General features: G+C 32.6%; 1 protein-coding gene across 1 annotated transcript; it reads right to left on the bottom strand.

Moving 5' to 3' along the window:
* Positions 1 to 310: 310 nt before the first annotated feature.
* LOC110995358 (dynein regulatory complex protein 11) lies at positions 311 to 7,848 on the bottom strand. Its single transcript, XM_022262484.2, has 11 exons — positions 7,515 to 7,848; positions 6,717 to 6,940; positions 6,073 to 6,286; positions 5,070 to 5,295; positions 4,720 to 4,918; positions 4,374 to 4,587; positions 3,891 to 4,194; positions 2,960 to 3,235; positions 1,654 to 1,878; positions 893 to 1,020; positions 311 to 430 (listed from the first exon to the last, which is right to left on the bottom strand). The coding sequence occupies exons 1-11, from the start codon at positions 7,824 to 7,826 to the stop codon at positions 311 to 313; spliced, it is 2,442 nt and encodes an 813-aa protein (XP_022118176.2). The 5' UTR covers positions 7,827 to 7,848.
* Between the last annotated feature and the right edge of the window lie 4,824 nt (positions 7,849 to 12,672).

Below are 12,672 nucleotides of genomic sequence, written 5' to 3'. Positions count from 1 at the left end.
TCGAAGTTTGTTCTTCATAAAAAATAAAGGTGTCCTTTTTTGCTTCAAGTGTATGTAAGATCATTGTTAATATTTGCGCTCCTAACTATTAAATAAAGACATATATCACTTAACTAATGTTAGTTAAGATATTTTTGTTTTGTTATTTGTAACATAATATTAGTAATCTAAATATCATTGATACAAAATATAGGAAATTGTAGTAGGTAACTTTAACAAATAATTGAATATTATGAAAATACTTAATATACTCTTGGTTATTATTCATAATAACTACATTACTTTAAAATAAACTATTACTAATAATAACTTATTTCATAGCTGCGGCTTTCTCTTCGTTCTCTTGTTCTAGCTCTTGTAGTTTCTGCAGCATTTTTAATCTTCTCCTTTCCATCGGAGTTTTTAACCACCACGCTTCTGCTGCAATCTCCTGTGTATATATTGATACGGATTAAAACGTTTAAAATCGGCATTGGTCCAGTTTATTTAATAATTAAAATATTTTTTTTAATTTTACAAAAAATAATAAAAATTCTAAATTTTAACTTATATTGTATAAAATACATGATGTACTTTAATTAATGATGTTAAAATGTCGATTTCCCTTGCTACTATAAAATCAAAATAGATTTTATTTTCTTTAAAATTCTGATGATTATAATATAATATATAATATTGGTTATAGCAAATAAGCCCGAATATGCTGTTTTCAATCATTTGGTTCATATACATGTGTACCTGGTATCTCAATACAACGTAGACTTATGAATTGAATATTTAAATGTTTTTTTTAAATTTTTACTATCATAGTTATAAGTTTTACTATATTAAATATATATTGACTTATTAATTGGTCTGAAATAACAGTTTTTTTTTTAAATAAAATACATACATTTTCAGCATAAACAGGCTCTTTTGTACTGAGCTGGACAGCCACTTCTTGAGCAGTCAACGCCCTTATACGTAACTGAAGCCTACGTTTCGTCGTTAGTACTCCATCGAGTGCTGACAGCAATGTACCTTAAAATGTCTTACTTTACTATCGAATATTCAATCAATTTTATTTCTTATAGTAAATACCAGAGCAGTGTTGGCCAGGCTTTGGTGCGTGACTGTCATACCAGTGGTCGTACGTTCGTTCCCCGGCTGTTCACCAATGGACTGTCTATGTGCACATTTAACATTTGCTCGAACGGTGAAGGAAAACATCGTGAGGAAACTGACATGTCTTAAACCTAAAAAGTCGACGACGTGTGTCAGGCACTGGAGGCTGATCACCTACTTGCCTATTACATTTAAAAATTGATCATGAAACAGATTCAGAAATCTGAGGCCAAGACCTAAAGAGGTTGTAGCGCCACTGATTTATTTTTAAATACCTTATAAAATAAAAATAAAATATGTTTATTATGGAACGTAAGATACAGGTTCCACGTCATTAAATTTGAATCTGTAGGCATCGCTCATCGTCAAAGAAGACGGACGGTGTAGGCTTAGAGAAAAAGCTGGCGTTAAAATCTCTCGGTACTCTTTTCTTTAAAGCAAATCATCAAATAACACTATTTTAAAACAAATATCGCAAATTAATTAGAAGTAGCTTAAATTTAGCACTAATCACAGGCCCTTTTATCAACTAGATAAGTCCAACATTACCTATTGTATATGAATCAGAGACTCTTGCTAAACAAGACACATCAAGTCTTTGGGATAAGGCACCTGCTCGGTGCAATTTCGATCGCCACATAAGGGATATACTTCCATAGTCCGCACGAGGTATCTGCACCACCTTTGAGTAACATTGAAATAATAATTTCTGCTCAGCGTCCCATGGTGTTCGAGATGTTCCCACAAATAACACCCGATCTTCTGGGTAGATTCCTGAAATTTTCAATCAAATTTTTAATAGTAAATAAAATTATAAGTCATAGATATAGATATAACATTTTTTACTAACAAAACATACAAACAATAAAAAGAAAGAAAGAAAGAGAACATTTTTTTAAAGAAAAAGGTATGTTTTAAGTATCTAATGTGTGTGTGCTGTGGTTGTAATAGGCTCTGGGGCAGCATTATGCTGAGTTGCTGGTCATTCTGCCAGAGACCACAGTGCATAAAGTCTCTCCCTCTCTTTAGTCGGCAGCTCATGTCTGAGCGTCATGGTCAACAACGAAGCATATACAGCGGACCACCTGCCTCCATCGGTTTCTGTCCAGCGCTTCCCTTATCACACTATATAGCTTTGAAGACGATGAGTCTTTCACTTGATCTAATAAAGTCTAATAAAGTAATAATTAGACACTTTTGCTAGAATAGTGAGCATCTCATTTTCAGTGAAATCAGTGTGTGGTCTCAATAAAAATCAAATAAATTCAAATCACGGTCTTTGGCTCCTAATGGAAAGTAAATCCTTAATAGAGAAATTTTGTAATTGAGTTGTTTCAAAATTAATGTTTTAAATTTACTTTTGCTAAGCCCTTTTATGGTCGGGCCAAAATTGGTTCATTGGTTTTGGACGGATCATCGCCTACCGATAAAGTAGCAGTAAAACATCATGTATGTTGTCTGTCCCTCATATGTCAGCTACCTCTAAAATCACTACTTATTAATAACTTATTGTTGCTAGATAAAATACTTGTATTAATCTGTTTTTTTTTTGTTGTTTTTAACGGCTAGTAAGCTTTAAGTTTACTTTATAAAGTTTAATTACATTATAACAATGTTAATTAATGTAGAATTATTATCTATGGCAATGTCATTTTAATTCTTAATATAAACCTTAACAGTACCTACTTGTTTTATTACATTATCCAAGTCTTTGAAGATATTATATAAAATTGCTAGTTAATGTGATTAATTCCGTGTCAATTATCACTTTATCTAAATTGAGTAGACATTATAAATAATGGCTAGATAATATACATAATATCCAGATTAATTACTTTGGCTGTAACAGATATACCTTTTATTATTTTGACTAAATCCTTTTTTAACCGTTTTGGGTCAGTTTTATCAGCCTTCGGTATTTTCTTAACAAATGGCTTCTCGGCATCATCCATCCATATAACAGCTGGTTGTAGTAATCTTGATACTTTCATGACTAAATGTATCAACATTATTAGTCCAGTTTTTCCTGGGTATTTCCCGACTATGTTAGCTGGAGTCAAATCAAATAGCATAGCACCCGTTTCACTGCATATTGCGTTGATAAGCATTCTCTTTCCGCTTCCAGGAGGTCCTAGAATATTTGAAATTAAAGTTATTTATATAATTATAATGAGGCAATTGTGCGTTAAATATCTTAGTTTTAAAACTTACATATTATGATCAGCTAATTTGCTGTGATATTTTACATACGTTTTACTTAGTTTATGATATAAAATCCCACTACTCGATTCTGTAGCTGTGTCTTTGATGACATTAGTTTCAAATGAATGTTTAGTAGGTATATACAAATACAGCAATATCAGTCTACTAGATCAGTTCATAGAGGTTTTTTTCTATAAAAATAGTTCTTGTCTCAAGCGTAAAAATTTTAATTGAAAGCATGGCAACCTCTGCACAAGCTATTTCTTCGACAACCATGGATTATCGTAAACATGGAAAAGTATAAAACTTTAATTTAAATAATATATGACTCTTTACACTTGGCATCCCTGTCATTGCAGAAGACTGCGACTTTTCTTTATTTTCGTATCATTTCCTTTTAAATAAAATAAAATAAATAAATTTATTAGTAAGTTCTTAATAAAATTTTATCAACATTACTTTAAAATTAATTTCTTAAAAAAACAGATAGCTGCAGAATCGATCACTGGGATCCCGTAGATAGTAGGTTTATTATTTTTATTTATTGTATTTGTATCACAACTACATATATTTTTTTTAATTACCTGCAATCAGTACAGATCTAACTACTGGGGCATTAGTCCTTACATACTCGGATCCTAGAGGTAGTATGCAATACTCTTTCACCAACTGTCGTATATCACCCAGTGTTGGACTTGGCTCTCGTCCCTCCTTTCTCCATTCACAGCCAACGAAATTCTTCTCACCAATAAAGTCGTCTATACTCACTATTGGGTATGGACGAATGATACCATTGGAAACCAATTCTTCGAAAAGCGATTCTGTTGTTCTGTCTGGAGTCAAATCTTTTTCTTTCTTTTTCTTGTTCTTTTTGCCTCCACGCCGTACCTATAATATATACATAACTATAAGATATGAGATTATTATAATAATACTAATAATAGGTTCAAGTAGTTTCTGACAAATATATAAATAATATGGCACAAGAAATATTCAAGCAAGCAGAATATAACCAAGGCTTGACATCTAAGTATAGTGTTTATTATATGAAACGTAGAGTATTTAACCTTTTTTTGGGGTTTCTTGGACTTCTTGCCTTTATGAGCCCTATCTTTATCAAAGGCGGCTTGTAATAATTCCAATTCAGTTCGCATCATTTCATCAACACTGTTTCTTATTTCTTGTTCAATTTTGGCAATTTTTTCACGTTCAATCATCTCACTGTCGTGGTCTTCATGGTGATCGTCTTCATCGTCTCTATACTTCCAAATATCTTCATATCTACAAATAATTAAAAAAAAGTTAATGTAATAATACGTGATAATATTTAACCACGTTTGTGCTTTATAGGTTAGTGTGAAAAATTTGTTGACGATCACCGAAGTAAACTTTACGAGAAAAAATATAGCTTACTCTTCATTGGTATTTATAATCTCCTTTAAAAACACAGAAGTTGTACACTTAAATGTGTATGGATCGTCAGCATCCTCTTTATCCTTATTTTTATTTTCTTCGCTTTTATTACTCTTTTTCTCCTTGCTATCTTTACTTCGTTTTGAGTCTTTCGATGAGATCGGTGACGACTTACTTAACTGGCTATCAACACCTGTACCTATACAAATAAGAGTACATATTCTATAAATTATTATTTTGAGATATTAATTCATTTATTAGTTTTTATTGAGATTTTAACCTTAAATAATAATTATAATCTTAATAAACTATGCATAATTTTAGAATTTAATAATTTCATAAAAAAATACCTTGTCTGCTAAACATTGTTCGACTGCCACCAGCATCTTCAGATGGGAAATCTGGCAGTCGTCCAGTACGCTCATAATACTCAGAGATCCAACGTCTCAACTCATCTCCAATACGTTCATTTATTTTAGAACCATATTTTGCTCTCAGTTGAACTTCAATTTTAACAAGTGCATCCTGGTATTGGTTCTCTCGCTCTTTTTGTAATTGACGACGGCTTTGTTTGACCTAAATTATCAGTTTCTTTAATGTTTCGATTGTTGGATATTATATCAATTATAGTTACTAAATAACGCACGGATTTTATTATTAGAGATATGAAATCAGCATCTAAAAGAATGCATCATTTTGATCATGGATGGATCGTGCATTTGTGCGTCTATCACACGCGAATAAATACACCGACCGTAAACAGGCGACGGGTAGTTCCCCGTTCCGTTTCATAAATGCGCATCGCACATGAGTTGGTTAATCTGAGATTATTATTGGATTTATTTAAATTTCACCTATTATTTTCAGTAGGGACTGGGACCTAAAGAAGCTCTTAACAAGATCCTCCCCTCATCATGATGTAGCCCATAATATACTTGTGTTTTGAGTTTCGCAAACTATTTAATGTAATATGTCGCGCTCATCTGTCAAGCTACTGAGCTTTATGTTGGTCATTAGCAATTATTTTGACGTTTGATGTTGGAGATGATTATATATTAATTTTATTTTTTTAAAGTCATTAGGTCATATAGGTCTGTTTTTTGTAATTGTTTATTTTTTATAATGTTTGTTTTGTTTAATAATTGTTTTGATTGATATTTGTATGAGCTCTAAATGTATGTCATGTTTGCCTTTAAGTGCTTGTCACATCAAGTATTGTTGTTTTTAGGAATGTATCAGTGTGCTGAGCGTTGGCTAGCTTTATCAATAGAAAAAAAAAGATCATCATCATCATATATTTATAAACTTAATCGTCCAGAAAATCTATAAATTTTTTTACTAAATCTTAGTTACCTCTTCTGCTCTTTGAATCTCTTTAGACTCTACATATGGAGCCATTTCCATACCGATAAGTAATTGTTCTTGATGTTTTCTCTTCTTGGTTGTTCGTCTTGCAATAAAACCCCTCCATACTCTCTGTATAGCGGTAGCTGCTGAAGCAGACATCTCTCCTTTCTGATCTCTTCCCTTTTCTTTTAGCAAACGAATTTCTTTCATAAATTGCCCTCTGTAATATTAATAAGATACGTATACGTCTAGAGTTAGATTTAGTGCTGAATCTGTTAATGATTTGTTGGCAGTAACAGAACGCAACTTTAGGTATAAAAAATCAAACGTGAAAAAGTTCGTTCACGTGTTACGATGAAGATTACGTTTTATTAAAAGAAAGTAAAAATTTTAATTCCTTAAGGTTTAAGCTTCCTTATATCCTTATACTTTTATGTTGGTTTACTATAAAATTTTAACCATAAGACTTTTTAAGGCACTTTCTGCACCACCTCTTTGTGGAATCAGCTTCCGGACCGTTACGCGCCTTCCAGAAAAGAGCGTATCATTCTTCCAGCAACACAAGCATATCGTGTCCATGGGCGGCGGCATTTGATGCAAAGTAGCCCACCATCTAGCCTTCTATCCCAAAAGAAAAGAAAGTGTTTGACCTCAATCTTCCCTGTCGAGCTCTCTCATGGCTTTGTATTATTACAACCGCCTGTTGTTCAGTTAGAACCAGTGGTTGCGGCTTCACGAGTTCATGACCGAGTTTGCGGAGTACATCTGTGACAAATTGACGACGTTCCAAAACTTCTTCTTCTCTTTCTCTAACGAAATACTGCGGCACACATGGTTCTGCTTCCATGGGAGTTACAGCAAGGCGTTTCAAAGCCTGTGAATTTTATTAGAATATTTACAGATTTGATTTAACTCATATTTATAATCAAAGATTTTCGATGAATTTGGACATTTGTACATTTTTATATGGATACAGGACATTTGTATATGGATATTCTAATTTAATTATATTATTAAACAAGATCACGGGTATTTATTCAGAATGAATAAAGTAATAACAAATTGGCGTGGGATAAAAAAAAGCTAGAACATACATTTAAAAAAAACCACTGGACATATACAACAAGATAAAATTTGTGATATAGTTAAGTATAAGTAATATTTAAAATGTTAAGTTGTCTTTTGTTTTATTTCACTTAATTTTTTTATGTATGAATGTAATGTTTAATGAACATAAGTAATGTTTTCTGTTTCATATTATATTTATTTATCATTATAATCAATTTTCCCTTTGCTTCGTAATAGATTGCTTATAAATAAACATTTAGCCAAATTTATAAAATATATATCGAACAAATTCAGAAAAAAACCAGATTTTTACCACGCTTTTTAAGAGTTTAATTGGAAAGTTGAATACAAAATAAAACAAGAGGCATATCTAAATTTACCTCATCATCGTCATACGTGTAATCAGAAAGGTTGAGCTCAACCAAGTCGTGTTTAATCTCTAAAAGCCTCCCCAAACACGCTTCCAGAAGCCTCTTGACTATCAAGCGCTTTTGTGGCTGAACAATCTGATCGTACACTTGGTCTAATCGTCGTATTAAAACCGTATATCTGACTCGTAGCTCTGATAGCAGCGGATAAAATGACGACTTTTCAGCGGAACCCGCTTCAAACACCGCTTCGTCTGCTTGGGTTGCTTCGCCGATTAGCTCAGATGTCTCACAAATAAGTGCGTTGTATGTTTTAGAAGACATTTTACGTTTTCAATTTATAGAAATTAAAATTACCATCCGTATGAACTTGACGTTCGTTCCACAAAGCGATTCTTAAGGCAATTTCTGCCACGCATCACTACAATGTGGAACCTGCCCATTGAAGTATTTAGTACCAATTCGACTTAGGGTCCTTCAAAAAAGATACCGATTCTTAAAAGGCCGGCAGCGCGCTTGCGAGCCTTCTTGGAGTGCGAGTGTCTTAGTGGCGGTGTCACTTAACATCAGGTGAGCCTCCTGCTCGTCTGCCTCATAGATAAATGTCTGTAACATAAAAAACACTAATTCTAATATACAGTGGTAGGTCAATTCCACTGCACAATGCACCATCAGAATAATATATATATAATATAATAATTATAACTGTAAGTGTAAATAATGTATGTAATAATAATAAGTGTAATGTCGAGTACATTTTTACCGCACATTTTTAAAAGTTTAGATAGTAAAAAAAATTAGATATGATTTTATATTCAGTTTATCAAGCGGCTTTGTATTGACTGATTAAATGTTTAAAATATGGGAATGGAGTGTTGTTAATTATAGTTTATAGTTATACAGAAATTTGCCCATCTTTTGAAGTGCCTGGCAGAAAAAGAAAGCAATGACAAATAGATGCTTGCATATACAATAAATGTATAATGCTCTATGATGCAATAGCATCTTAGCAAGCAAAGTATTATTATTCAGATTAATGTCCAGGTAAGTGAGTCTTTGATCTGACGGACTGTGTGCTCAATCGATAGGTACATTGATTTACTCCTAAGTATGTATAATCAACCAAATTATTTTTAAAATATTAATTTACTATATAAATATATTACCAACCAGATCACTTATACAACACTTAATTAGATATCAGAAATTAATGTTAAACATTACATTTTTTCATATTTAACTTGAATATAAATTTCGCAATGTACACTAACTGAAACAGTGTACGATACTTAAAAAGTAATATTACAGTATTGAAGAAACAATGTCGTTGCTATGTTACAGTTGAATGTTGAAACAATGTTGCTGTGAATTTCGGTGATTATTTATTGATTGCTTCCGTCTTAGAGATAAGTTATAAATACATCTTGCTATATAATCATAAGTGTCATATATATAGAAATCTCCTGTCACGATGTTTGTCCGCGATGGACTCCTAAACTACCAGTTTGATCCAACATAAAAGATAGGATAGCTTAGATCTTTAATTATTTATTTATTTTGTAATCCTACAGCTAACATAAATTATATATAATTACAAACAAATACACTGAAAATATAGCCAAAGATGGAATACATGATACATTTTACTAAAAAAAGATTTCCAAAAGGGAACAAACAAACAAAAAGTATTTAATATATTTACCTAATTGTGATTTAATTTATATAACTAAGCCTAAATTGGTTGTGTTATGTGATGGTGTAAAATATCATATCGTCGCAATTTTATTTAATTGCAAATATTTGTTTATTATTTGATACAATTCTTATAGATGGCGCTGAGTTAAATCCACTTCCTGACACTCTCAAACTCGAAACGAAAATCTTCAAGTCACTTAAGTCAGTTCAAGTAAGAATAATCGAGTCTCATCATCTAAAAACAAGTTTATTTTTTAAATGTTAATTAGTTTCTTCTTCCGGGGTCGTTAAAAAATAATCAATACACAGTATCAAGAGGTGCAATTTAAAACAACTACAATATTTTATAACCTCGTATTTTGAGTCATTCAGTTCTGCAACTTTGTCAAAATATAAGGTTGTTTATACACTATATTAAGTCTAATTACAATTTTATCGAAACATTCCTGTATATTGTGTCTAATAAAGTTTTTTTCTTTCTTTCTTTCTTTAACAAATACCTGTACATTATGGTATTTAGTTTGGATTGGAATCGTTTATTAATCATAAAAATCACTGAAAATGGTGTAATAATCATAAAATAAGGCCTATTAAGGGCATTCAACCACTAAAAATGGGGCGCTAAATAATATATTTTACAACGAACCTGGCCGGCTATTAATAATAGGATTTGTATGAAGATAATCACGTCACAAAACTAATCGTGAGCTATCTAATACAGTTTTATACTGTGCAACATTTTATATGCGCATCAAAAAATTCAGTATATATTTAAAATTTAATAAATGTAAATAATGACAGGAATATTTGCAATAAATCAATTTAATTAAGACGAAAATGCCCAATAATAGTAAAAAAGTAGTCAGTCACTTCGTCGTTATGATTTTAACATGTTTGTATATTCAAATATAGCTCCTCTGCCCATGGTCGAAAATGAATTATTGAGGTAGCAAATGAGTGGTGATTCATTTTGAAGTCATTTATATAATATCTTAAAGTTTCACTCGTTCCACACGGGGCGTACGTGGGTAACACTGAAAATGTTTTTACTGGCCAGTTAGAAACATTGCTAATGAAAACTTTTTTGAATTTCAAGATTAGAACTCTTTGGTAAGCTAATGTAGTATATTGCATTCATTTGTCATTTTTATGTGAATTAGCAAACCTTAAACTCTTGTTACACGTAAAAATTAACCGGGAGAAAATTTTCGGTTAATGATTTATGACTTTCCTTGCGGGCTTACTCAGCAACAAAGCTATGATAGGCTGCGATTAGCATTTTTTAATAAAGCCCCATCTCGTGCCACTAATTACATGGTTTAAGGGGCTTAAGCGTGGAAGTACCAATCTCAACAGCCCCTTCTTCTTTAGAGGAAGATAAGAGATTCACATATGAGCAGATACGGGCAAGCCTAGGCATTGGTATATATTGGTATATATGCAATAAAAGAGACTAGGAGTCTCTTCTATTGCATATATATAGGAAGAATGGGCCCACTGCTTTTCTCAGTAGTTCCATTGACTGCGACGATGTGTAGAGAGGAACGGAGATTACTAAGAAAAATAATAAAGTATTGGCAACTTTCTACATTAAGCCATTTTTCACTTTCTGAACATTTTCAGTGTTAGGTATTTCAAATGTAGGAGCAACAAAAAAGTCATAACTTTATCAATAGGTATTTATTTCCAACACAGGGATATACAGTATTTACAATTTCCTTAACCTGCAAAGTAATTATAATTAATAATAAAAAAATAAAACAAAGTTAAAAAGAAAAACACTTTTTTAACGGATTATAGATATGTATTATTATATTTAAACTTATAATTATTTGTACATAATTTTAAATTTAAACCGACGTTTCGCGTGCTTTACAGCGTGCGTGGTCACGGTGACTGAAGACAAAGGTGTTAAATGTCAAAAAGTATTACAGCTGCAGAAAATGTTGTGTTATCTGTATTTATTTCCCCGGAGTTGGTATCGACTAAAAGATGTAGGGTTTTTGCAGAAATTGCTCACGGTGTCCTCCATTTTCGCGGGTTGTTTATTTTGAGATTTTAATTTGGATATTATTGGATCCCAGGTGTTTGATAATTTTAGGCCGTCCTCTCTATTGAAATTGGCGTGTTTTTTGATTTCAATGGCTTCGCGTACCAATCTTGGGAAGAATCTTTTTTCTTTCGCAAGTACTTTCGGTTGGTCAAAGCGTATGTAGTGATTAGGCCTATCTAGTGTGTGTTCACAGACTGCTGATTTTGTGTGTCGTCTATGTCTTATGTCCGCGATGTGTTCCTTGAGTCTGCTGGACATATTGCGTTTAGTTTGCCCTATGTAAGACAGGCCACAGTCGCAATCCAGTTTGTATATACCTGCATCTTGCAATGGGGTGTTACTTTTGATTGGTCTTAGGAATTGCTGAATCTTCTTGTGCGGCTTGAAAATTGTATTAATGGAAGCTCGTTTTAGGACCCGGCTAATTCTATCTGTAACTCCCTTCACATATGGCAGGTAAGCTGGCTGGCGAGGAACTGTTTGTGTCTTGTTTTTGTTTCTGTGATGCAGCCGGGGGATGCGCAACTTGTTTCGGTGTAGCACCTGTTTGACATGCTGTAGTTCCTCCTTGAGGTGGGCCGCATCACAAAGACGTTGGGCTCTCTGAAACAAACATTTACCGACAGAGAGCAGTTGTGACGGGTGGTGGTGGGATTCACCATTGAGGTACCTATCTCATAAATTTTAGTTTAAATATAATAATACATATCTATAATCCGTTAAAAAAGTGTTTTTCTTTAAATGTGTAAAAGTTATGTAAATAAAAGACAAAGTTAAAAAGTTTGGTCCCTGTGGCAGTCAGTGTTTCTTTAACGCTGGTTGCATTTCCTCGCTGTATTGCTGTATTATGACCAATACCAAACGTATTAGATATTTTAATTTAAAACTTATGTTATCTGTTTTTTTATATGAACGAAGTGTAAATAAATAAATTGAGTCGTTCCGATGTTACGATACTAAACTATGTATGTAGTTGGTAAACCCCCTTAATTGTGGCCACTCTTGTAATAAAGTCATTATGCTGGTAAATGCTAACGACTGTAATATCTACAATGACTTTATTTACAAGACCACACTGATCATTAAGGTTAACCGTTATTACCAACACAGATCTAAGAGCTACTGGAGAAGTCAAATCCAAATTACCTAAACAAAAACCGTTTATGAAAGCGATCGACCTGATTTGTTTTGCGTGTTCTTCGTGTATGCGGCGATGTTAGTTATTTCGACTATGTATTTGCGTGTTGTTCTTACGATAATGTAAGTGTGTGCTCCTATTTGATGCCTCCTGCTGATTGAGGACAAATCTTTGTTTTTAATTGATTTCCGGTTTAGCTAATCTTACTTCGTGGTCGATGCACAAACAGTCAGCACAATGTTAATCGAGTACCGAAAATAATACAATCAATAAATAACAAAACA

This window comes from Pieris rapae, chromosome 11 (assembly GCF_905147795.1).
Source record: "Pieris rapae chromosome 11, ilPieRapa1.1, whole genome shotgun sequence".
Taxonomy (NCBI): domain Eukaryota; kingdom Metazoa; phylum Arthropoda; class Insecta; order Lepidoptera; family Pieridae; genus Pieris; species Pieris rapae.
Note: the sequence above shows the minus strand (reverse complement) of the source record. Positions and strands in the feature narration are given on the sequence as shown.